The 27,264-nt window shown below is 43.5% G+C and overlaps 1 protein-coding gene across 3 annotated transcripts; it reads left to right on the top strand.

Annotated features, from left to right (window-relative positions):
- The first annotated feature begins 376 nt into the window (after positions 1–376).
- spire1b (spire-type actin nucleation factor 1b) lies at positions 377–26,934 on the top strand. 3 transcript variants are annotated; one of them, XM_048261413.1, is made up of 17 exons: positions 377–862; positions 3,455–3,486; positions 10,695–10,934; positions 12,785–12,910; positions 14,883–14,957; positions 15,336–15,500; positions 16,318–16,404; positions 16,698–16,827; positions 18,995–19,042; positions 19,712–19,872; positions 20,062–20,155; positions 20,279–20,421; positions 22,403–22,540; positions 22,748–22,818; positions 22,926–22,953; positions 23,064–23,218; positions 23,643–26,934. In XM_048261413.1, exons 1-17 carry the CDS (start codon positions 514–516, stop codon positions 23,899–23,901), a joined length of 2,301 nt encoding a protein of 766 aa, XP_048117370.1. In that variant the 5' UTR covers positions 377–513; the 3' UTR covers positions 23,902–26,934. The 3 variants fall into 3 exon arrangements, with proteins under 3 accessions (XP_048117370.1, XP_048117371.1, XP_048117372.1); XM_048261414.1 differs by lacking the exon at positions 18,995–19,042 and adding an exon at positions 17,843–17,884; XM_048261415.1 differs by lacking the exon at positions 18,995–19,042.
- The last annotated feature ends 330 nt before the right edge of the window (positions 26,935–27,264 follow it).

The following is a 27,264-nucleotide window of genomic DNA, read 5'->3' as shown; positions in this document are numbered from 1 at the left end:
CAGGTGTAAGACAATGTGCAGATCTCCTGAATGCATAGAAACATGTAATTTGACATCAAAGGCTACCACATATAGCCTAGGTTTCTATTATTTTTTGCTTTCAATTTAGGGAAATGTTAGAATGCAATTAATGCAATGCAATGCAATGTAGACATTCAATTGCAATGCAATGTACAAATTCATTTGTAGGGTAGGCTATTCACTAAAAATAGGACTTATTTTAATTGTGCCTGTGTGCAAAACTGGACCTTAACCTTTCAGTCCCTTTGCTCCACAAGCCACAACGTAGGAAATATGTCTAGCTTTAAGACCATGCAAGCTGAGCTCGTCATATGACTATTGTGTATACGAAACCACTGCAAGGCGTGGAGCTGGTCATTGAATGGTAGTGCTGTTGCGAGGGGAGGTGACTGCATCTCTCTCAATGACAGATTGCAGCAGTGCCTGTTTATTTTGGTTTTCGCTTCTCTTCTTCGCACCCTTGACCCCTCTCTTAGTAGATAGGATGAGAGGATGGCGAAATGCCGAGAGACAAACGAGGAGAAGCTGATGGATTCTGCGGTCCATCAGGATCGCAGGGATCAAGCGACTCCAGCGCATCCCAAAATGGATAGTGAGGATGAGAGCAACGAGCTGTCACTGGAGGAGATTCTGAAGCTTTACAATCAGCCGATAAACGAAGAGCAGGCTTGGGCTGTCTGCTATCAATGCTGCAGGTCTTTGGCGCAGGGACACAAGGGGAGAAATTCCAAATCGGCCGGTGATGTAGCAGTGGGCAGTGCGAGAAGGATTGACGGTCCTGCTGATGTGAGAATCTATAAAGATGGTGTTATCAGATTGCAACATCATGGCACTGGTCCAGGTAAATTCCTTATGTAATAATACTGTCTGACAACAACAAAAACGGCTTATTATTTCCATTAGACATTTTGGAGTGGGTTGTCTCGATATCAAGTTTAAAGGGTTGTGATCCATTTTCACTGATGTTAAGACTGCATGAAATCCTTTACTCGAAGGCTTTTGGGGTAGCTTCTAGTTTTGCCACTTAATGCAATCATGCATCACAACATGGGCATCGAAATATCTTGGCTCGTAATGGAGCAAAATCGTTGTCTCATGCTAATGCCATATTGGTGTATCCAGAATTATGCAATATGAGTAACTGGGCCTACCAGCAGATGACAACAGAGGCTATTGGCCATGCGTCTGACTGTAAAGGGATTTACTGGATAGCTTCAAGATGGCAACGCATGTGTGGATATGTGGAACTGTCTTTAGAGTAGGGTGATGTGTTAGAGTAGGGTGATGTGGCCAGAGGTGTTGGAGAGAGAATGCCCTGTTGTCATCCCAAACAGAGGCTGTGTTGTGTCTGTGAATATAACATAATCCAACTCACTTTTAAGAATGCTCAGGTATTGTCATTTTGAACATTGAATGTGTTAGTTCTCATTACACATCTGTGCCAGTGAGAATTTTGTTGAAGTGGTCTACTTTTGGTATTTATACCACTAAAAAAAACATATTTGTAAGTATTGTTAATATCCTACTGGCCAGTTTGTTGAGAATTATTGTACACAATATGTTGTGTATATTGTAACTTTTGAATTTGGAATGGATTGGAATTCTACTTTCACACAATATGGACCACGTGACACCACTAAGCATTTAGCAGGAGACTTGAAAGGGTGGTGACAGTCTTGCTTTGTCATTGTGTTGACATTATCTCATGTAATGCTCAAAAGACTCAGCTAGACCTGTGTCTTGGCAATGGTTTTGTATTCCTTGGGTGTGTCTGTGAGCTGAGTATACAAATTAGTTGTGCTACTTCCTCATGCCTTAGCAGTAATGAGGATTATAACTTGTTTGTGGAGATGCATGCTTCTTGTTCATTGTTCATCGAATTCATCAAATTGTTGTTTGTTGATTGTTCATCAAATTCATGGACCACTGCAACCCCATAAAAAATGCTCCTTTTGACCTGATATAGGAGCGGTCATTCAGCCTTCTCATACACCAGGGTTCAGCCTGCGGGCTTTAAAGTGTTTCTTGCTTTTCAACATTGTGCACGCAGCTTGCTACCTAAATGAAGGCCGTTTTTGTCTGATCTTTGGAGTGGTTGACAGAATTTGTGCCACAAGAATGTGTTCAGCCTTGCACAACCAGGTGCTGTGTGCCATATAGACAGGTGGTGACCTCCTCCTCGAACCAAAAGAAATTAAAGTTCAATGTCTTACAAGCCATGATGCTTTTTATCTGGCATTAGCAGGACTGTGCCTTATGGTGCCTAGTCAGACTTTGCCTAACAGGACAAGTACATCCAACACAAAACTATTTCCATCTCTGTTTCTTAGGTCTGTGACATACTTCCTTGCACCTCCAGATAGAAGTCCATGGGCAGTGGTACATTAGTGAATTTCCCCTGGGGATCAATAAAGTATCTATCTATCTATCTATCTATCTGTCTAATTGGAGATGCAGAATCAGGTGGCCTGGGATGAGGGTTTTTAGGATGGAAATTGGTGGTAGCATTACTAGCTTACTCCCCAAACACTTCCATTACTTATACTTGTTTGTGTGCTAAGGCCCTTGTGTATTGAGTTAGACATTTTGGGAAGACGGTGAAGCATCTCCATATTGGAGCACTTGGGCATAATGCTTTTATTTCACCAGACTGGCATTTCTGTACGGAAGGCCATTAAAATGTTTTCATTCAGGCACGGAACTGGGTTCCCTTCACTCATTTACAATGAAGCCATTTGTTCCCACTGAGTGGTGATGGACACTGGTCTGTGTTGTTCCGCTGTAGTCAAAACAGATGGTTCAAATGGTTCTGTTGGCCATACAGAACCATATTAAAGTTAAGACCAGTGCACAAAATATGTGAGTCATAGCTGACATGCCTATAGGTTTGTGGTGGATGGTTTGACAATTGTCAATGAGAGAAAATGTGGACATCCTTTAGATTGACCTACTCAGAATACAATCCCATTTGTGGTTGCAGAGAAAGGTGTTGCTCTGTTCACAAAGGACTATAGTAGAGGCATGAGTACCAGTTAGTAGAGCAACCAGAGCAGATGGAACACCCACTTTCTTGAATTTCCCCTAGGGATCAATAAAGTATATCTATCTATCTATCTATCTATCTATATTTGTTGGCCTACTTTTGGAATAAAGTGACATTCTAATGATAATTCCAATGGAAATATAGAGATTCACTGAGCATTCACAGATGCATTGATCTGTTAATTGATCTACTGTACTGTAGATGTCCCTGAAGTCTTTTCATTTCTGATTTAATAAAGGAAGTGTGTCTCCAAAAATACACACATCTCCTTTACTCCTTTATAATAAACTGAGCCACTGCTGGCCTGGCCGTTGCATAATACTCATATGGTTGGTGTGTGTACTGTTCCCTGTTCTTCCCCAACTTACTTTTGGGTTCTCTTTTCCACAGAAACCTTTGCCTCACCTTGCACATCCAAACAGGTGAGTGGTTCTCTCTCTCTCTCTCTCTCTCTCTCTTCTGGTATGGAACTGCAGGGCCAAAAGTCAGCATGTTCTGTCCACTCACCTCCGTAACACATACATGTTACATTATAGAAAGTGTAAGCTTTTATTTAGATTGTAATGGAAATAGACACTTCATAATGGGTGTGGGAATTGGCAGAAATACTTTTTTAATCTTCATCATAATCATAATCCTAATTTACTGAATATGTGTAGCTCTCTAGATTTGAGGAGATGCAGTACTGTACACATATTTGATTGTAAGAGTAAAAGTGTGATATCGCTTTTATACAAATCTACATGTGTACTCGATGGCCTCAGATTCCAATTACGGTACACCTCACACTGACATCATCACTTGTGCCTCTTCAAGCACATACATTAATAGAGAGTGTAAATTGGGTTCTGCCACTTATCTTAGCAAGCACAATGAAAATGTCACTTTGAGTTTCTCCTCTTTGATGTCAGTGGCTGTTGACATTTAAAAGCCCAATTAGAGTGGAGTAGTAATGGTTTCCCTGCTGAGATTACCGCATGCATTCCAGGCGTCCCCCTTGTCCAGACAGGTTTACCACAGGGTCAGTAGTTACCCCTCCGAGAGAACAACACGTCATTTTCAAATGATTTGCAATCAAATGCTGTTCTAGTGATGGAAGAACTAATTATTTGTACTTTGTCGGTGTCAGACATTTTTATTCTGGATCAGTGCTAAACGTGCGTCTGCCTGACTGGAGTGAGTGGTTGTTGTGTGGTTGGCTGAGCGAGTGTGGGTGATTTGGAGTGAGGTGGGTGGGTGGGCGCGCTCTGGGATCAGTCCTGCATGGTTGCTGTGGGAGGCCTGGAGAGGCATGAGTGCCAGTTAGTAGAGCAACCAGAGCAGATGGAACACCCACTAACACACTCACATGATCAGGCACACACACACACACACACACACACACACACACACAAATCTACACTACACTTGCCATTCTTACACCCACATAACACACATACAGTGGAGTGCAGAAAGTCTGCATGGTAATAATGCACACTTGAAACACATTTAACACACAATCACTCTCTTACTCTGGCTCACACACACACACACACACACACACACACACACACACACACACACACACACAGTTAAATGGTGCATGGCCCACCCCTGAGAGAATGAGAGAATCTGAGACAAATCCTGGTTAAGCAGCTTTTCAGCAGAGATGAGTTCTCACGGTGGATTGGTGAAGGAAATTCTGAAACTCGGTCAAGGAGTAGGAAGTGTGGATGTGGGATCATCACCAGCACTATTCAGAATTGCTAACATCCATGATTACCCGTGCTTGTTTTGGCCCATACACCCTCTAGTAAGGAAATTAAAAATTACAGATCAAAAGATTGTGTGTGTGTGTGTGTGTGTGTGTGTGTGTGTGCATGTGTGTGTGTGTGTGTGTGCATGTGCGTGTGCGTATGCGTGTGCGTGTGCGTGTGCGTGTGCGTGTGTGTGTGTCCCAATTTTCCTTCCCGTTCCCTGGAAAGCTGTCTACTTTTCTTGGGGTGTCATTCAGTCATGCTTCACCAAAGGGAAAGGATTCTATTGTTTCAATAATGAGACACTTAACACCTATTTAGATTTTATAATAGACCAAAGATTCTCCACTATCCATCCAGCAGTGAAATATAATCCTCATAGCACTGCATTGCTATTAGATCAGCAAACAGCTATTGGTGAGGATAGTCATAGTAAAGTTGCCTTTAGTATGAAATGGTGAACACTTTTGACATTTACTGTAAGTGGAATTGATCAACACTCTTCATTGCTACAGTATGTAACACTTATTGGTTACCTGATTACCTGCATGGGATGTGCTTGCTGATTCATGCAGCAGATCTAAACAGCGATAGAGGTTTCTTAGTGACCAGAGTCTGAAGGAAATGAGTGAAAGAGCATGATGAGTCACTTTAGCCTGCTGTGAGAGAGAGGCCTTTGGTCCATCAAGACAGAGCAGTTTGGTCCAACCTGAGAATGCAGTTTGGAGCGCCCCAGTATTTTTTGGCTGCTAGAGAGGCGGCACAGTGGGATCACCCCCTTTAGTGGGGAATGAAATGTGCAGACATGATGGTTTTCATGCTCTGCTTAACCTGACAGGAGGATATGAGTGATTGCTCTGTGAGGCTCATGACACATGGTTATGCATTGCAGGTTTTTCAAAGAAAACTAGAGAGACAGAGAGTGTGCATGTGTGCATCTGTGTGTTAAAGAGAGAGAGAGAGAGAGAGAGAGAGGGAGAGGTGTCACTGTCAGCAATGGAGAAGCTGCCACACCCTGAGCGAGACATCTTGTTGTGTCATCAGTTCCCTTAATTGACCAGACCAAACAAACTACCTGTCTCAGTCACGGCGAGAGAAGAGATGACTTAGCGAGTGGGAAACGCATCTCAGGATTGACCTTCTAGAATCTTCTTGACTGGTGCCTTTTATCTCTGGCCCTCCTGTCATTTGGACTTTAGCTGCAGTCTATTGTTAGGATTAGAGCAAAACATGGCAGATCTCTCCCTGTGTTTTGGCTTGGTGTGGAACTCAACAGACTCCTAATGATCTGGATGGCATCATCAAAGGGCCTTTAGTCTCGTGCTGTTTCTTTTCCCTCTCGTGGTGGATTACGTCTCATTACTTTCCACCTCTTCTCTGTCACCTTTAACTTTGCCACAGCTTGTGATTCGCTTAGAGGAAGACTTTGAAGTGGAGATGACCTTCAAATGACCAGATTGAATGAGATTGAGATGTAAAAAAGGACATTCACCGAAATAATGACATATCAGGACATGTCAACTCATAGCTAGAAAAACATAGTTTTTCATGACGTATTTGTCTGTATCTTTCCATGTTCTGGAAAAGTTTGTGTGTGTGTGTCTTCAGAGCTATTAATGTTAAATTAGATTTCATAACCTAAGGAAACATAATTTCAGATTCAAAACATAACTACCCCCTCTGTCCATCCTTCGTGAAGTCCACCCTACTCCATAATAACCCCCATGATTACTGCTGCAGGTCACCTCCGTTTGACAGGGAGGTCAAGATGATTTTTCTCTGGATGAAATGGGCAACTGTTCAGTCTTTATGACATAGGGCACATCAAAGGGCAATGAACGCTGGGGCAGACAAAGCTGCCATTATTGCCCTGCCCTTCGTGGGGGGGTTGGAGGGGGGGCATGACTAAAAGCATAAGCAGACCTCTTCCCTCAGAAAGCTCTCCGCCTCTTTGTGCTCCTGGCTTGGGTTTCCAAGGTGAGCGAGTCGCAGTCTATCAGGGGACAAAACCAAAGTTTATTTCCAACTGATTCATTTCCTGCTTCAGCTCTTAGGTTAAGGAGCCTTGGAATATTTGAGCCATGCTCCAAATATTTGTTAGGTGGGCTTTTGAAAAGTGTCCCTCTTCAGATTCTGTGCCAGAATATAGCCTACTGGTCTCAGATTAACCTTGGTGGTCTAACTTGTATTTTGTATTTATGCAGTGATGTGAAAGAAACTCTATTATTGAAAGAACAATTATTTTTGAGAGATGTTTGAGAGATGTGTAAGACTTTAGCATCACAGATCAGGTGGCATTAAAGAGGGAATAAACACTAGACATGATTTGACCAGACAGACATGGGGAAGGAAGAGGCTTATATCTGTGCGTATATATATTTATTGTGAGTGTTTATTTATGTCTATTGTCCTGGATCTGGAGATCTGCCCAGTGGCAGGAGAATTCTCTAACTTGATTATGTAACAAGCATGGCTGCAGTCAGCAAGGGCAGCAGAGCAGTGTCATGTTGCTAACCAGACACTTATTCATTTGACTGGGGACAGCACTGTTCTAACTAGTACAGTATGGCCAGATGTCTTGGCAGGATTAAAGCTGATGGTGCACAAGGCAACTTTTTGAGCATTCCAGTGTTCCTGATTATTGTTGGTCGGGCACATTCCCACTGACTGGTCAACATTTTTAACCATCAGTAGACAAAGCACTTCAATCATCTGTAAGCAAATTGCTATGATCATCCACTCAGGACATATGAAACCGTGGTTGCTCAGCTACATGGCTGAAAAAGTTACCCCGTGTATCATCACCTTATAGGCTGATGATACACAAGGCAACTTTTTGAGCAGTTTTGCTGAGCAATGTTCCTAAATAATGCAATGCTGACACAATCCCAAATTTCAGATTTTCATGATCATCCAAGGTTATGTGAATGTACATGTTTTCATTAAAGAACTTATTTTATAAAGTAATATAACTCAGATGGACAAAATAGCCATCATTATTTTCATTCTAAAAAAATAATGTTGAGTAGAGCATTCAAATAAACTAAATTTCCAATATGTATAACCTCAGGATATTAGTTTGATCCTGTTATGTACAACACACAAGGAGACCGCTGTGTCATTTATACTTATGTAATGGTACATTGATAGGAATTAACACCAGAAAAATTCTTGATGGAGAATTGGTCTGGGGCCGTAACCATAGACTGGCTAACACCAAACCAATTCTCAATTGAGACACTATCAGTTCAATTTTGCCTCTGCCTGTCATTGTATAAAAACTACTCAGTAACGGATACACAGTTGTGATTGGTTCATGGGATTTCTGTGATTTTGGAAAATCGGTGGGAGAGTTGAGAGACGGATCTGCCAAAGCAAATTTGGATGTGCTCTGAGATTAGTTTCATTCCCAAGCTATGCATTTTCAATTCATCCAGGAAATGTTTTATTTTGAAATACAGTACATGGAGTATGTAAGAGAGTAAGAGTAAGATGAGTGATACTGTGAAAAAGGTGCCTGAGGTGGCCCTGTGGTGATGTAGCAGAGCAGGAGTCTATTTCCTTTGGTGCGCTTTAGAAACCCCCACATCTTGTGGCAGGAATTCCTCAGACTTTGGCAGACTCTGATGTTTTTCCCCACTCAACTTGTTTTAAGCCTAAAGCCTCTCTCTTTTGTCTTTTTTTGCCACGTCCCCTTTCCCCCCAGTCACAAGCTTTAGAACAAGATTTGGACAAATAATTGGAAGCTGGGTAATGTTTGTCTCTTTGCTCAGTAAAACAGCACTTAGAGCTGACCCTGAAAAGTTCAGATATTTAATTTAAAACAACTCTAAGTATGAGTACATGGCACTTTCCAGACTTTTTAAGCGCTTTACCATTACGTTGATCAGACCCAGACTCTGTGATTTTCTATAAACTCAGTATACTCACCCATGCCCCACTTGTCGTAATGCTATCCCATGTTTGGGATGGAGGGTGTCTAGTATCATTAAATAGTATGCCTACTGGTCTGTAAAAGTATGCAGTGGCATGCTGGGTCTCTGTAGAACAGATCAGGTGACAGACACAGTGAACTGGCTTTATGTTGGTGTGGTGCATCAGCTGAAGGGTGAAGTGGACAGCGTTTTAACAATTTCCATTCATTGTTATAATACATTCATTGTTATTATGTTATAATACTATAATATGTTCATGCAGCATGGTATTACAAACCATGCTGGAACCTGGTCATGTTTTTCCATAATGATGGAGTCTGAAGCTACAGATTGTATGTGTAGTAACCAGAGCTCCGGCTGGTCCCTCAGGCTACCAGGTTCCCAGGTATGGAGGAACAATTAAGGATCAGGACTTTCTCACGGCAGGTTGTAGTTCCCTCAGACACGTTTGATGTCTGGCTTGTTGTGAAACTGGGTCTTCAAAGGGAGGGTCACTGTGCATTCACGTTTCCATTCACAGTCAAATCTTTGTACATTGCCAAGGGATTCAGCTTTTATTTAGGTCAGGCTCCTAACAATACATGCATTTTGCATGGTCTAATTACCTTAAGGACAGCTATTTGCCTTATCTGACAACACAGACTGCGATAGCACAACTAATCTGTGTCATTTGTCTTGCCCAGATTAAGACTGTTGGAAGGTAAACTTTACTCCCCAACTCCCTCATTTAAAACAGAACCGGGATATAGGTTGGGGTTCTCAGCTTGAGCCCTGAGCTCTGATTGTGGGCCTTCTCTGAGAAGAAAATAGCATTACAGCTACACAGCCAAGGAGTATTATAATGAATGAAGGAAACACAAAATTGATGAGGATGAAATCTTTTACAAATTACTTTGAAAGTATTTGTTATTACCACCAACAGAGTTTGTGTAAAGCCTGCATGCTTACCTAAGAAGTTTGCATCTTTTGATTAGTGTATAGACTTACAGTAATTTTGTCAGATAGCAGATCCCTTGAAGCCAACATTCACTATTCTGTGTGTATGTGCACAACAGTAAACGCTGGCCTCAGAAGCTCTAGCAGCCTGGGCTCATGGGCTGTGATGGTATTGTGCACGGCTCAGGGAACATGCTCATGAATGGCTCTGCGTTCACAGTACCATAGCTGTCAGCCACGCGCACTGCACTGCTCAGAGATGAAGATTACATTACATAACCGCCACACAAATCCATCCCTTTATTTTTGCTTGGCAGAACATGAACATGTGGATTTAAGACGCTGTAAACCATTTACTTGTATTGTCCTTTCATTCATCTTTGTCTGCCAATTATCTTTTCTGTGTTTAATGGGTGGTGCTCATTGTGGGCAATTAACGTGGGTGTATTGACACGGACTGCCTTACAAATACACTTCATAATGGCAGTTTAGAGGAAGCGATTATGATATGATCCATTTTTATAATATTAAACAATGTTATCCGTGTCTTTGTTATCAAACAACAGCATCATGTTGACTGTTCCCTAGATACATTTGAATAGATTTAGTCTCAGTCTATTTTGGTTTCACATTTGTGTATTGAATTGTAGTGTATCATTTGAATCCACTGTTTTGGTGTAGGCCTTTGTGCAATGTACAGTAGTATTCTTTAACTGTATTTGTGTTGTTTTTGCATTTGTACATATTGTATGCCTATGAGAGTTAGTGTGTTTGTGCAGGGGTCCTTGTGTGTGTATGTGTGTGTGTGTGTGTGTGTGTGTGTGTGTGTGTGTGTGTGTGTGTGTGTGTGTGTGTGTGTGTGTGTGTATGTGTGTGTGTGTGTGTGTGTGTGTGTGTTCATGTCTTAATGTGCATCTGGGCCTGTGTATGTTTTGTTGAATATGTATGTTTCTTTGTGCGTGTGTGTGTGTGTGTGTGTGTGTGTGTGTGTGTGTGTGTGTGTGTGTGTGTGTGTGTGTGTAGGTGATTGAGTCTCTGGGCATCATGATCTACAAGGCTCTAGACTATGGCCTGAAGGAGAACGAGGAGCGAGAGCTGAGCCCTCCGCTGGAGAAGCTCATTGACCTCATGACCAACATGGCCGACGCCGAGAGGGACACCTGCCCTGACGAGGGCTACGAGGCCACCGAGGAAGAGGATGAGGAAGGTGATGATGACCCTACACTGGCCTGCAGTGTCCGAAGCTATCGAGAAATCCTGAAGGTATTTCCCTCTCTTACATGTTGCATTTCTGTATCGTTCCTTTCATATTGCAGTGACTGAAGATGTCTTTGTTGGCTATTAAAATATCTACACCCAATATGTACAGTCTTTTTGTGTATATAGAAGATGACAAAATGTAAAGAACGCAGTGTGTACACTTTATTGTAGCCTAGGTGTACTGTTGGCACACCGTAGAGTAGAGAATTGAGGTGTAGTCAGTAGTGAACTGGTGAGGCTGTGCACTGCAGAGTCTCCATTAGTTTCCATTACTTCCCTATCAGTTTGTTCAGTTAGCAATGAATGAAAGTCTCCCATAGGGTTGTGGTGGGGGTGAGTAGGGCAGACACTCCAGTAGGAAGCAGCGTGTGACTCCACTGATCAAGCTGCAGCGGGTCCTAAGATGAACCAGCCAGTCTGTTACATAAGCAGCAGCATCAGACGCGCAGTGCAGTGCAGTGCAGTGCAGTGCAGTGTAGAGAATGGAGGCTACAGAGACTCTAATCTTTTGCACTGCGTGATTTCCTCCCTGCAGCACGGGGACAACTAGTGAGACAAAAGTACAGTAGGAGGTGGCAGGCAGACTGCGGTAGCCGGACTACAGTGGAATGACTGATCATGACTGACTCTTCTCTATTATTGTGTTATATGCTCCAAATGTAAAGCACTTTGAGCTGCAGTCTGTGTATGAAAGGTGCTATTCAAATAAAGATTATTATTATTATTATTATTATTATTATTATAGTGACCTTAGTGTTGTGGTGGTTTCATTCCCACACCCCCACACACACCTTTTTTCTTTTGCATGTATTGTTCCTGGAATTCTTTGTCTCATTTGTTTGCTAATACCTTTATATTTGTGTAGGCCACTTCCTTCTCGCCTATACTCACACAAAAAAAACATGCATATACACAAACACACACACACACACACACACACACACACACACACACACACACACACACACACACACACACACACACACACGCACACTAAAGATGTATACTAATCCACTGTTTCTTTACATTATTAATCTTACCCAAACCATTTTCCAAACTCAGATTTTGGTTTCAGTTTATTTAAAATCCAGGTTCACTCACCAATCAAAGCTAATCCACATCAAACCGATTATGGATTATGCTAGACGGGGATGTGGAAATTTGGATGTGGAGATTTTGAACTCCACCAAACCAGGGCTTTTGCTGATTAGATCATTCCAGTTAATGGAGAATGACTTGTGCCAGAAGTGGAGCATGAGTCAGAGTGCCGTCTGTTCAGGCTCAGGAAGCGAAGAGAAGAGAAGCGAGAGAAGAGAAGAGAAGAGAAGAGAAGAGAAGAGAAGAGAAGAGAAGCGAGAGAAGAGAAGAGAAGAGAAGAGAAGAGAAGCGAGAGAAGAGAAGAGAAGAGAAGAGAAGTGAAACGAGAGAAGGGAAGAGATGAGAATGCATGATTTGTTTCTAAGTGCTGTTCTCACACCTCCGACGGCCACATGCCGCTACCTTCATATGGGCCTACCTGTTGCTCCTGGCACTGGTGAGGCTAGTGCAGGGAGGGGGCAGTGCGGCTGAACAGAAAGGGTGTATGATGTTTTTGTGAAAGGATGTAACCTTTTGCTACTTTTTCTCTCACACTTTTCATTCTCAAACACTCTTACTTTCTTTCTCCTTCTCCCTTTCCTACCTCTCCCTCTTTCTTTCTTTCTTTCTTTCTTTCTTTCTTTCTCTCATTTCTATCTCTCTGTCTTTCTTTCTTTCTCTCATCCTTATCCCTGTCTTTCTTTCTTTCTTTCTTTCTTTCTTTCTTTCTTTCTTTTCTCTCTCTCATTCTCTCTCTCTCTCTTATCCCCCTGTAGATGTGCTCCTCCCACCTCCCGAGTCCCTCCGATGCTCCTGCTCACTACCAGGCGGTGTGTCGCGCCCTCTACACAGAAACCAGAGAGTTGCGCACCTTCCTGGAGAAGATCCACAGCGCCAGAGAGGTGAGGGGGCTCTGGTGGGATCCATCCTCACTAGTCTGAACACATGATCATTGGTCACCAAGATCTCGCCAATGCAGTCAGAGCCCCACTGGCCAGCAATTTACTCTAACAAAGGATTGAGTCAGAGATGTTTTTAAGTTGAAACATGGCTATCAGATGCACAAAAAGTTGCTATTGCATGCGAGACACATTGATAAAGAGAGAGCCCAGTCACATTGCCTTGGAAAGGTGAGCCTCATTGGCCTTAGCAGGAGTCTACAACCAATCTGCTTGTGAATCTGCTCAATCATTTTACACAGCAGCACAAAGCTGCATAGACTCTGTAATGTACTGGGTGACTGCCTGTACCAGCTGAAGAGCACACACAGTATCTATTGTATAATGATGAAGGAGATTTATTTAAAAAATAATTAAATAATGAAATGTTATTTTCTCACACATCTTCATTGGAGAGACATTGTAACAGCTTACTTAAGTAGCTGCACTATCTTTCATCAGAAAAACAAAGGAAAAACAGATGGGAAGACAACCTCATTTGCGTTATATTTTTACCCATAATTGCTCACAGTTTGAGTTTATCCAAACTGCTGCAAGAGTGGGAGTGCTTTGCAGAGAGTGCTTCCCCTAAGGGGCTGCGCTCTGCGTACACTTTGCCTTCCTCCACCATCCGTTTGCATGGAGCCAAAGATTTCACTCATTATATAATTCTCTGTTACACAAGAGATCGGATTCTTCTTACAAGGCAGTGCGTAAAGAGATTACGTTAATAGGGAGAGAAAATGTCTGAGGAACGCGGATTTAAGGGGGCTGCAGATTGACAAAGCGCTGATGTACATTGTGATCCGACTGTGTGGAGGGAGTCAGGTGACTGATCTGGGATCAGCAGGGGTAGAGGGGGGATGTGGGAATGGAGTCAGATTACAGATTATAGCCTTCAGCAATTAGTGTTATCATGAGATGGGGTGAAGTTTGTAGGTCAAGGTTTAAGCTCTGTGTATGTTCATGTTGTTGATAAACTTTGCATCAAGACCTGTTAATTTGGCTGCTGTAAATTTAGATGGATACGTGTGTATACACAGGAAGTATTTTATTTAGCTTATCCTAAAAACACATGCAAGAATGCTCTCTCTCTCACACACACACACACACACACACACACACACATACACACACACACACACACACACACACACACACACACACACACACACACACACACACACACAGCACATCTGCAGCTCTCTCTGGTGGTGCTGTCCTCTCCCTCGGGGAGGTTTGTGTGTCAGTGCTGCAAAACAGGCCTTTTATTTCATAACAAAAGAGGCAACAGAGGGTGGCTGTGACGGAGCTATAATTGTACCTGCATTACTGAGGCACTCTGTGTGCCCGGACAGGAACACATGCCCTCTGCCCAGAGCCCAGCGTAAATCTGCTGCCCGTGATTTGCTGTGTGGTCAGGAGGGCACCGCATGTTCATGTGTGATAGTAAACACATGTAAACACATAAAACAAAACAAAAACAAACAAAAAAATGTGCCAGGGAGTATAAATATTTGGTGTGTCTCTATTGCTGTCAGCATGAAAGAAACAAATCTGAAGTGAACACATTAGGTGATGATCGGATAATATTGTTATTCACAATCACAGACACATGCAATTGATGTACTGTAGCCTATTGCTCATTGTAGACAGTGTGAGAATGTTGCATTGAAACAGAGGTTTTGTAGACTGATTATCAGCTGCTGACAGGCAGCGTTGGTGCTATGACTGGATCTTCACATTAGTCACCGCTTTCAACTATTGAAATAAGCAGAAGGTCTGTGAGCCACCTTATTTCTGGGGAGAGACTAGTGTAGCTACTACTGTATTCGTTTCATGGATGAAATTCTGGTGAAATGATCAATTTATCACTGATTGACTCTCTCACCCCCCCTTTCTATGTGACCATCTATTTGTCATCCCCCACCTCCAGAACCTGCGTAAAATCGAGGGCGATGCCGTGGACGACCCTGGCCGAGAGTTGACCGACCTGCAGAACGCTGACTGGGTGAGGGGCCTGTCACCGCCACCTCATACCTGTCTGTGCTGCCTTGTGACCAAACCAGACTCAGCTCAGCCAAGCTCCTTATCCCACTGACTCTCAGTTACATATGGGCGCCACACATGCGCCACTCTGTACCACAGCATTGACATTTCCCCATTAGTCACTGGTATTAGCTGGATTTAAATGTTTTCTCGGCATTCCCACATTCTCCTCCCAGCTAATCTATAGGTACGAAGGGTATTTTTCACAAAAAAAATTTTCCCCTTGTGTAATCGTCCCCAGAGCTGTTTGAGCTTATTTGCCTGTATCTGAGTCCTGGGGGCCATTTGGTCGGTGTGTCCGGCTGCTGTGTTCTGACCGCGGGGTTTCTCCTGTGCGTAGGCTTGTTTCTGGGTGCAGGTGATGAGGGACCTGAGGCACGGCGTGAAGCTGAAGAAGGTGCAGGAGCGCCAGTACAACCCGCTGCCCTTCGAGTTCCAGCTCACGCCCTACGAGATGCTCATGGACGACATCCGCTTCAAGCGCTACAAGCTGCGCAAGGTCATGGTGAGTCAATATAGGAATATGTTTCTTTTTGAAGTTCTAAAGAAACCTGACAAGTTCAGGGCCTTAAAATTACTGTTTGGCAAGTTCTACTGCTTGCTAATGGAAGTATTGTAACAAGTACAATGCTAAACCCTCAATATGAAGTTCTAGAGGAATATTTACATTTACTTGATATTCATTGAACATATTGTCTTAGAATTATGTAATACAATTGATAAACTTGTTTGCATTGCCACTCCACCCAGGTGTAAACAAACTGGAAATACCAGAAGATGTTTTAAGTGTAGCGTAGCCTGTCATGTGCTGGTTGGAGAGGGATTAGTGTTGTTTGCAGATGAATTAAAGGAGTACACTGTGAGCCCTGGGGCTCTTCCTGAAACTCATACAACTCACTATACAACACCTTCTACACCAATGTTTTAGGAACTACAATGATAAGATATACTGTAATGACCTATAATGATAAAGTCAATCACTTTTTTGTATTTTTGCAACATGGTTTCAATGATCAATCTTGATTCCATGAACCTGCATGAAAGAATTTAGAAGTAGCCTCTTGTGGTAAAGGAGGGGAGTTGAAATTGCTCTTAGAGAAACAAATGTCCCATTATTAATCAACTTTCTTAAAGCATTACTGGTCTTTTTTAATGTTTCATTCCTGATGGGAAATGGTGTCAGAAAACTCTAACCGTTTTCAGTTGCTTGATTCTAAAACCTTGGTTGGACAGTCTATAAAAGAATTCAAACACGTTATGTTCCTATCTATTGGTTGTTTGTCCAAATAAAATGGAGCCGTCCCATTTGTGTGTCCTTGCAGGTGAATGGAGACATTCCTCCACGGCTAAAGAAAAGTGCCCATGAGGTCATCTTGGACTTTATTCGCTCGAGACCACCTCTCAATCCTGTGAGTGACTTCCTGCTGTAACCAGTGATTTAAAACAGTCTCTTAATCAGAGTAGGTTATAGGGATGTGAGGTAATTAATTAGTTAAGTATTAAATTCATAAAGTGGTTCAGTGCACAGTGAATTTAAATGTGAAAGAAAAAACGCATCTCAAGAGGCTTATTTGTTTACCAAATGGCATACCAAGAGCTGCTCAACCAGCTGCATAATGAGCTACTAATAACGGGTCCCTCTGAATGATTCCCTGCCTCTCGGTGCCTCCCCTGGTTCTCTTCCCTACCTGCCTGGCTGCAGGTGTCGGCTCGGAAGCTGAAGCCTGTGACAGAGCGTCCTCCAAGCCTCCACGAGAGGATCCTGGAGGGGATCAAGTCTGAGAGGAAGCTGAGGCCTGTGTCTCCAGACATGATCCGCAGGAGCAGACTAGGTGAGAGGACCACTCTCTCTCTTCTCTCTCTTCTCTCTCTTCTCTCTCTCTCTCTCTCTCTCTCTTCTCTTACATCCCTTCTTCTTCTTCTTCTTGCTCTGCTCGTTGCACCGTTACACGCATATATACACCACAATCATACCCATACTGTACATAGACTTAAACACATAGAGACATAAACAAACAAAAACAGATAGAGTATATTCCATACATGCTTAGAGGAAAATGCACAATATGAAACACGAAGCCACTGCACTCACTACATCCCTTATTCTGGCACATAGCACTATCATGCGGCTGTGTCCTAATCACACGCCTGCACACTTCTCCTGCCATCATCGGCACGCCCGCATGCCAAAGCTCCATTAAGACTCAATTCAGTTTGAGCAGCAATGAAGCCTCCGCAATCTGGCCTGACCTTTGCTCTGGTTGCAGGCAGCGTGCCACTGGAGAGCTGGCTGCCCTAGCAGCACTGGCGCTGAGCACAGCTGGCAACATGGAGGGCTCCGATGGCTCTCCATGTCACAGAGACGCTCTCTCCTGACCGCGATGCAGCTACCTCCTCACTGCATCACGCTCCTCATGCACCTCCGTATCTGGGCATGCTCCAAATACACTCACTAGGACACATATAGCCAGCCCAACATTTCTTTGTATTGCTGAATTTCTCATTTTCACTTAATTCAGTATTGAATGTGTGTTGGGTGAAATGTAAGTTAGATACATGTGAGAATCGTTGTTTTGCATGGTGACTGGAAGCAATAAGGAGTGTGATGTGTCCAGATCCTGGTGGTGTCCACTCCTCTATTGCTTCACTGCAGAGGGAATGTCCTACCGCTTCTGTTTCTCATACTTCAGCACAGACAATAACACATTCTTCAGGGAAGGCTGTTATTTCATTAAGACTGTGGCAGAGACAAGTAGCTCTGCAAGCAGTCTGCATTTTACTCCGTTTTCTTGCCTGACCACTAAGTCCTCTGTTGATGTTTTTAACCGCCTGCCTGTTTTCCTGCAGCTATTAGGCCGCTTAGCATGTCACAGAGTTTTGACACGTCAGGTAAATAGCTGAGAGGCTACCTGGCTACAGGTTTTCTGTTGTGGTTTTGTGATGGTTTTTGTTGTAACCTGTTGTGCAGTGGTTGGACATCCACATTTTGCATTTCATGCTTCTTCAGTCAGTTCTGGTAACATTCCAGTTGCTATGGGTGGGGTAATGAATATCTGGGAGTTTCAAGACTAATGTTTTGGTTTCAGTTATATTAATTATATATTTTAGTTACATAATTCACTATGATATTTACATTTAGGGAGGCATTGATCCTCAGTTGGATTCCTCATCTGGAATGTTGCCATGTTCAGACTTTGATATCATCTTCAACTTTGATACTGATATACCCCCATATTTTAAGATCTTCATCATTTGGAAATATGTCATGTCTGTTCAGCTCAAGCAACCATAGCAATTGTATACAAAGTGATATAAAATGACGAAGAGGGAGAGTTCATGCATGTAAAGAAAGGTGAACACTACAGCTTGTTGTTGCAGCCATTTTCTACATAGTTTGCATGCTCATATAGAATGTAATCATTTGTTTCCAGAACAGTCACTAACTGGAAGCCTTTGAAGGTCCTTGCACCATTCCTTAGTTTCTGTTCCAAAAATAAGCCCAGTGGAGTGTGCTAGCTGGCTGTGGACTTTCATCGCAGGCCTTCACTCTCACACAGAGAGGCCTTTCATCTTGGCAAATGAGACTGCAGAATTTAATCTGAGGAGCTAATGGAGTCAGTTTAACACGCCTGCCACAAATCCACAGCTACGTACGACACCTTTTGCAGGTCCACTGAAAGACTCGTCTATTTTCTATAGTATTCAATTTCCAAACACGTTGCTTTTTTATGCAGCTGAAAATATTTATGATGCAGACAAAATGGCAGCTGCAAGACTGTGTGTGATTTCTGAAAGACTGAAATATTGTTATGCTTTTCACCACCAGTGCTAAAGATAGGTAGAGGCGCAGAATACATAATGGCTTTCATGGCTGTCAGACAGGCTGTGTTACTCTCCTAAGCGGCCAGGTGTCAGTATTCCAATATGCTGTACTGCAGCTGGAGAAAATCCCTTCCGGAAAAAGCTTCTTTCATCTCACACAGAGGTGTTCCTTTATAGGTGCAGGGAAAAGCATCAGCTCCCCACAGGACCTGTTATGCAGACCAGGTACTGTACTGCAGTCAAGCTGCGTGCCTGCGTGTCCGAGCCTGCCTCTCACTGCCCCCTGCCGAGGCCTATCTGTGTGTGTCCATCTGTCTACTCCGCTCTAATAAAGCCGCTAGGTATTCAGGAACGCAACTGTTGGTCTGTAGGTAAAGCCAAAGCTCATTAACATGGCATAACATTTTTTTTGCTCAAACTGGCAAAGACTTTCATGTTTTTATCCTCCACTGAATATGGAATAGATGAAAGAATGTGAACAGGGTGGTGGGAACGAAATTAAAGAAATGAGAAATTTCAGTACAAACGCAGGTCTTGACTAACACTTTCTGCTGTGCGTTTGCCATAAGTCAGACTCCATGCTTTGGCTCCCTCACACCGTTTCCAGTCATTTTCCTCTCACCCACGTGCTGGTTTTCTCTATATATTATGTTGTTTTCTCTATATATTCTGTTGTTTTCTATATATTCTGTTGTTTTCTATATATATTCTATATATATTCTGTTGTTTTCTCTATATTCTGTTGTTTTCTCTATATATTCTGTTGTTTTCTATATATTCTGTTGTTTTCTCTATATATTCTGTTGTTTTCTATATATTCTGTTGTTTTCCAGTTTATGTTTGTTTGTGACTGGATACATGTGTGTGTGTGATTATCTGCCTGTGGCTGTGCAGATACATCCTCCCCTGATGGTGCGAGGAAGGCCGCCAGCACGCTGTCTCTGGCCAATGGCGTGCCACCGCATCAGAACGGCAGTGCTGGATCTCAGGGCCTCTTTCAGAGGAGGAGGCTTCAAGCCCCCACACTGTCCGAGCTGGATAGCTCCGACTCCGACGTGAGTATTCAAGGGCCGAGAGTATGTGCTTATATGTGGATATGTATTTATTTGTGTGTGGGTGTGTGTATGTGTGTGGAGACCCTGCTTGTATGTCCAGTGGTCACGTTTTTTGGTCCTGTCCTCCGGGTGTTCATTAGCAGTCTGTGTCCACAAGCATGTGAGATTTTGTCCTTTCTGTGGCCCCAGGACGAGACGGTGGGTCGGAGATCTGCCAGTAGCTCCAGCATTGCAACGTCAGTGGTGGACGACACGTCTCCTGAAACTGCCCTGGGAAAGAAAAGTGAGTTTGCCTTAGTGGCCTCAGTGGACAGCAGGTTTGACCACACAGGGTTTTGCTGTGCTGTGAACCACTGGCTGACCATTCTGGCATGGTTTTGATGAGTGCTCTGCACGTTCTTCCCAGCGCCGCCCATGTTCCTGCCCATCTCGTCCACCCCGCAGCCAGAGCGGCGGCAGATCGCCCAGCGGAGGCACTCCATAGAGAAGGAGACGCCCACTAACGTGCGCCAGTTTATGCCTCCCACCAGGCAAAGCTCCAAGTCTCTGGTGAGTTCTTAAAGCAGTACTGAACTTGTCAAAAGATCTTTTATTGAATTCACAAAAACATTTTGGGTTTGATTACAGAAACAAATATTTACATGATTTCCAAAATAGCTGCTGCACTTCCTGCAGAGTTCTGATGCATTCAAGTGTATGTTATCAAATTAGTATACAAACTGTAAAATGTAGAGCATGCTCTCAACACTAATGGAAAGTAAGTAATTGGTTAAAAAAAATTCAACTTGCCTAAAAAAAAGCTTTTCTCCAGCATTGCTGCCCACAGCTCTAGAGGATTACATAACTGTTACATCCTTGAGCAGAAGTTCGGTGATCTACACATTCTCCACGCACTGCGTACATGCTGTCCTTCAGTTGGAAGAAGGTTATGTTATGCTGGATCACCATCAGCTGCTGAACTGGCTTGGTGCATCTTATGACCTCCCCCCTCTGCCAGAGCTGCTCCCTCTCACAGGACCCCCCATTCTTACCTGCATTTCTCCATCATGGCTGTATCTCACCTCCACTCACTTCTCCCCCCTCCCTCCACCCTCCTCCCATGTGGACCTCCTGCCCCCTCAGGTGATGTGGCTGGGCTGCCTGCTGGGGCGGATGCCCCTCCGCCTCTCTCACTCCGCCCTGCACCCCATCTGCAGCGCCCTCCCTCTGGAGGCCTTAGCTCTGGCCATGGCGGCCTCACTCGCTGCTCTATGCACTCGAGTGGACAGCTCTGGGAGGAAGGTGCCTCAGGTTTGCCTGGTCGCCAGCTTAGAGCATAGAATTGCACCAGCCCTTCCTGCTTGTAGCCAACCATTTGTTTAGCTCGTCAATTTAGCCTAGAGGGCAGTATTCACCCAGTATGGTGGGTAACACTAAACTTGACCCCATTTTCACAAAACCTGTATAAACATTTCGGTAGTTCATATCAAACCCATTTTGTAAACATATGTAACTTAATTTAATTGTATGGCTACTTTTTTGTCCAACCAAAACTGAAAGCATATCATATACTTTTGCTCTCTTTTTTGTAGCTATTTATCTCCTCTTGAGACAGATGTGGTTTTGGTCACATCATGTTTGTGTGGTTTCAAGTTCAGTGTTGCTGAGTATTGGATGTTGAATGCATCCAAAGGTCAGAGCGGTGCACTAATCATTACTCAAATCAAAGCCTCAGCTTCTCAATCTTTAGCAGCAGCCGTAGCGTAGCACATTTTGACTGAATCTCATGTCAAGTGCCCACCAGATGTTCTCTCTCTCTCGAGCTAATCTTTGAGTGCAGTGTTCAAGGGATGATGATATCCATTTTTGACCTGTAATGTTAGTGAATGTAATGCTAAGGCTTCTTCATGTTGGGAGCTAACAACATCAGACACACATTAAGTGCACTAATGTAGATGCGGTAACTAAGCATACTTTGCAAGTCTGGTCATGTTGCTAAGGGACTAGAGCACAAACACAAACAGAAGCCCTGAGGTAGTTTGGATTTGATCACTGAGCTGAACTTAGCTGAATCTGTTGAACTGCTTGACCACTATCCCACATTGTAGCACCAGGACATTCAAAAGACTCAATTTGCGGAGTGCTCCCTCACAACATCAAAAAAATCAATTTCCGGTCTCCTGCAACTTAACCTTAAGGAAACAGTTTAGTGTTCGATCCTTAGGAACGCAAAGCACCCCCTCCGTATACAAGAGATCTCTTTACTCGGCCAATCACCTGGCTGTCTCTCTCAGTTGTAGGGCTTCCTGTAGTGCATGATGGAAACAGCTTGCCATCTTGCACTGGAGACGTCACCATTGTAATCCTGGCAAGGGCTCTTTAGGGTTGACACTGACAGCCATTACTGATAGAGAGAAAGAGAGAGAGAGAGACAGGCCGAGTCAGGATGGACGCAGGGGTAGGGGGAAGGGTGGTGACATTTGAAACACAGTGAGAGACCTATGTCGGATGTTGCCGTGGTAACCGTGTTTATGGTTTGCGTTTCCGTCAGGAGGAGTTCTGTTACCCTGTGGAGTGCCTGTCGCTGACAGTGGAGGAGGTGATGCACATCCGGCAGGTGCTTGTCAAAGCCGAGCTGGAGAAGTTCCAGCAGTACAGGGACGTCTACAATGCTCTGAAGAAGGGAAAGGTTAGCCACAAGCTAATGTGTACATCAGTGAGAGGGTTCATAGTATTACACCTTTAAAGCGTGCCCAACACACTGGGTTCAGATCAGGAACACTCTGCAGTACAGATTCACTGTGTTCCTTTAATTATCCTAATGGACAACAGAGACAATATGTGTTGTAATCGTATATATTCTCCAGTTGACCTTTTGACCTTTTTTCTCAAAAAGCTTTGCTTCTGTTGCCGAACTAAGAGGTTCTCTTTCTTCATCTGGTCCTACACCTGCCAGTTCTGCAAAAGGTAAAGTGCTGTCTCCTCTTTCTCACCTCTCCACCTGCTGGCTTGCGGACTTCTCAAGATTAAGAAACCCTAACACTCCCAACCCCGTTCCCCTCTGTTTGTTTTAGGCCTGTGTGTTCCCAGTGCTGTAAGAAGGTGAGAAATTATCTCAGTTTGATAAAGATTGTATCTGTCAAGCCCTCCTGGTCTCAGTCTTCACACGTGTCCCTCTGACTCCCCACTGCCTGTCTGTGTGCCCGTCTCAGATGAGGCTGCCGTCTAGGCCGTACGCCAGCCTGCCCATCTACTCTCTGGGCCCATCCACCTCCACGAGTACTGTGGCCATGGAGCCGGCCGCTCAGAAGCCCGAGAAGGCCAGCGGGAGCCCCCGCCGACACGCCATCCAGAGGACTATGTCCAGGTACCACACCTGACCCCTCACTGGTGTCATCCAGTGAAACTAAATGACAGATCTACCTCTGGCTGTGATTCTGGTTATGTAGGGGTGCTACAACTAACACCAGGCATGTAACTGAAGCGTTCTGTTCGCTGAGTGTATGCTGCAACGATTAGCTTCCACTGTAATCAATGGAACTGGCTACCCCAGTTTGTGATGCAAACTATTTTTTACACTACAAGAACGGAGCGCTTCTGTTACGTGCCTAGTGTAGCCTGCCTGTAACATTACGATAATGATAATGAGGAGGAAGAGCAGGAAGAGGATGATGGTGGGGGTGGTGATGGTGATGATAAAGATAAAGGCACAGGAGATGATCTTTTCTACCCCCTTCCTCTTTCTCTTTCTCTCCTACTGTTTCTCATTTCTTTCCCTCACCCCTGCGCAGGTTGTCAAAGAACAGTGCCAGCTCATCCAGGGACGAGGTGGAGCTGCCGAAGGAGCTCACAGAGGACTGGAGCACCATGGAGGTGTGCGTGGACTGCAAGAAATTCATCTCGGACATCATCTCCTCCAGCAAGCACAGCCTGTCGCTAGCCACCAAACGAGCCCGCTTGAAACGCAAGACCCAGTCCTTCAGCATGGCCTCGGCCTCCCCCAAGGGGGGCGAGTACAAGCCCTCTGAGAGAACTATCAACGAGGTGTAGACTGTGCACGGCTATCCCTCCCTTATTCCCACCTCAGCCCCTTTAAAATGGCTCTCAGTGTAACTGCCCTCAAGCAGCCATGTATCTCTTTCTCTCTCTCTGTCTCCCTCTCATTTTCCCTCTAAATCTATCTCTCTATCTCTCTCTGTGTAAAAGACTGGGTCCTATCTCTTTCTGTGTTTGTCTCAGTGAGTCAGTGTGTGTGTCAACAGGTTCATAGGAGAGGGCTGTGGAGGCTGGCTATTCCTCATGTGGTGTGTAGTGGGTGGCGTTGTGCACGTGGGATGTTAGTGCTTATCATCACGGAACAGCTCCTTCCAAACAGAGGAAGGCATAGCTGGTTATATATATGTTCCTTCTCCAGTGTACATAAAGAGTGCCTCATGGTCAACCTACATCCTCTCTCCTCCCTCCGCTCTGCTGGACAGCAGAGACGAGGGCGCAGAGTCCATAGGTCAGTGTGTACAGTGTGGGTGGTGCCACGCCACGCCAAACAAACCTTCCCATGATGCACCTGGTCCCTATCTGAATGTCAGCTGAGGCGTAGCATTTGGTTATCAGCTGCCCTGTGTGTCAGGGCCAAGGAAAAGCACAATTTCTTCCCACAGAGCATCAGGAGAGGATGAAAAGTCTGATGGAGGAGAAGTTTAGCTCCTGCTGTGGTCTGAGCATGGTTGCGCCTTCTTGGAGCCACTGAAGTAGAAGATAGAGTGAAGAGCAACAAATCTGAGAAGGGATCTGGAGCAGTGAAATTGTTGGTGTTTTCTACAAGTTTGACTTTTGTACAGATTTTGTGGCCAACATGTATAGTTATGTGGTCCATTTCTGAGATGGGTTTGTGATGGATATTTTTGTATGTTTTTTTAAACCTTTGGCAGATTCAGATATTCTGCATATCATTTTTGTGTTGTTTTTTTTTGTTGCAATTACTGGCTTTAGACAAAATACTGCACATTTTGCCACAAATTTGCACTTTCAAAAGCACCCCTTCCCACCCCCTAGTATTAAGATTTTGATCAAGGACTAGGCATTGTCAAAACCAATACTGGCACTCTCCATCATGAGATTGACATACAGTAACCATGTCAGCCATGACTAAACAGATTTCAGCCATTTACTCTCCTGGTTTGTTCTAACTCTGTCATGTTACCAGTATAGGTAAATGTCATGACAGTTCTCATAATGGCTCATGCCATGCAATATTATGTCTGTCATGGCAGTTATCCATGATAGTAACTGTGGGAACAACAATAGAAATAGTCTGTCAAGTAAACAGTGTATGACATCAATGTGAACTTCCATGATAAGTCCAACAATTAAGGCCACAAATAAAATGTCTGTACTGAACAAAATACTTCAATAGTGGTAAACGTGTTAGCAATTAGGGAAAGGAAAGAAATGCTGCATATTATAAGCTACAGGTAACACTTGCTTATGTGATCCAGGGTTTGTGGATTTGTGTAAGGCAGGGGGCAGTCTAATACTGATTTTCATGTATGGTGACATTTGTGGTGCCAAAGGGACTCAATGTTTTCTTACTAATGATATAGCACAGAACTCTGTAAATACTATAGCCACCTGTCACATGTAGTTAATCACATGAATCATCTAATTGGATGCTGGTTTGAACATGTTTATATGTATAAATGTAATGTTTTGTACATTATTTTCAAAAAAACAAAATCTGTGAGACTTCCAAGCCAGTCTCATAACTGACAAAGTACTTTGAATGATTCAGTGAAATCTGCAAAGCTGCGATGATGTCCTCAGTCAAATGCTAATAGTCTCCAAGTATGTGTTCCTAAGCTGCATACCAACAATAAACACAGTACAGTAGTCTGATTTTGTAGGAGAGCCCGTGAAATAGCCCGTACACCTTTGAATTAGTCATAATGTGCTTGCAGTATGGCCAGAAGCAGATGCTGTGCATTTCTTTGGAAATGTTGCCGTGTTTGAATGGGGTTCTTTTTGCGAGTCTATTTATCCATGGACATGCTGTTTTCCTAACCTTGGCAGGTTGATTTGTGTCACTTCATAATATAAGCCTGGACGAATGAGTTCCATATAAATAATTCAGATGATTTTTGTATTCGTGACACAGGTGAACAACACTGAAAATGTTACATTTTACAATATTTAACACTCTAAATCACAGACAACAATGTAGGCAGATTTGCACTCTTTTCCCAAAAAGGCACTTACAACCTCCAGAGTTGCCTCCAAATTGCCAATCATATAATCATATGATCTGATTATTATACTAAGAAGACCCACATCACAAAAAATACTTTTGATAATTTGAAATTGTGCTAGTCGTTGGCTGCTTCTGGAGGTATAGTACAGGGACGTAAATAAATGGATAATATGCATATAACTCTTGCAAGTGTTCTAACCATTATTTTTTGTCTGACCGTGAACTATTTATATTTATTTTTAGTGTCATCATACAGGTCACTCCAACTGTATTTCATTTTAATGTACCAAAAGGAGATAACTGTTCAGACAGTGACATGAACCCATGTGAAGATATTGTTGTGTATTCAGTGAACATATAAATGGTTGCCCACATTCCTGGGCTGTGAGGCTTAGTGTTGAAGTGGTCTGACACACAGTGTCAACAGCCAGTTCATTCCTATTATGTTACCTTTCTCAGTGTAGCCTCCAGGTAGGCTGAATTTCATAAACCTTGCCAATGATTTTGCCTTAAAAACATTGCCTTCTTCGTGTCTGCATACAAAAACGTTATCATTACTAGCTGTAACAATCACAAAGGACTTTATGACTGGTATCCATGTTTTAATCCGAGGCTGTGCTCCAAGAGATGATGTTTCCAACTGATTTGAGATCTCATGGGCAGCCGAAATCCAGACAGGCTTTCCATCCATCATGTGGCAGCCATGTGCATGTCTACTGTGTAGCTTGTACTTCTGAAGTGTACCTGTGCTCTTTTGTTTGTTTGGTTTTTCAAGGTCTCAAGACATGATGATAATTATAATGATGATGACAGTAATAAATTCATGCAATACCTCTGAATGCTGAATGTTTATGTTGTGATTTGTCACAGCTTTCAAAACCCTGACCTCTTTTTTGACTTACGCCATCATGTTCAAGCAGAATATAGGGTGGGGAATATTTTCAGATTCATGTACTGTTACACATCTTGAAATCCATCCATACCATGAGTCAAATGTCCTGTCTTTTCTTGACTCTCTGCCATCTCCAGCCTTTTTCAAGCAATTTCAGCCCCACATATTCTGAAAGGACTTCTTGCCAGCACATTTGTCACTTGGTTGAACCTCAAAATGTGAAAAGCTACAGGCCACCTGTGGTCTGTGAAGAGCAAGCTCGATGGTGTTTTGAGCC

This window comes from Alosa alosa, chromosome 13, assembly GCF_017589495.1.
Source record: "Alosa alosa isolate M-15738 ecotype Scorff River chromosome 13, AALO_Geno_1.1, whole genome shotgun sequence".
Classification (NCBI taxonomy): domain Eukaryota; kingdom Metazoa; phylum Chordata; class Actinopteri; order Clupeiformes; family Clupeidae; genus Alosa; species Alosa alosa.
The sequence above is the reverse complement of the archived record's forward strand: the minus strand, read 5'-3'. Positions and strand labels throughout refer to the sequence as shown.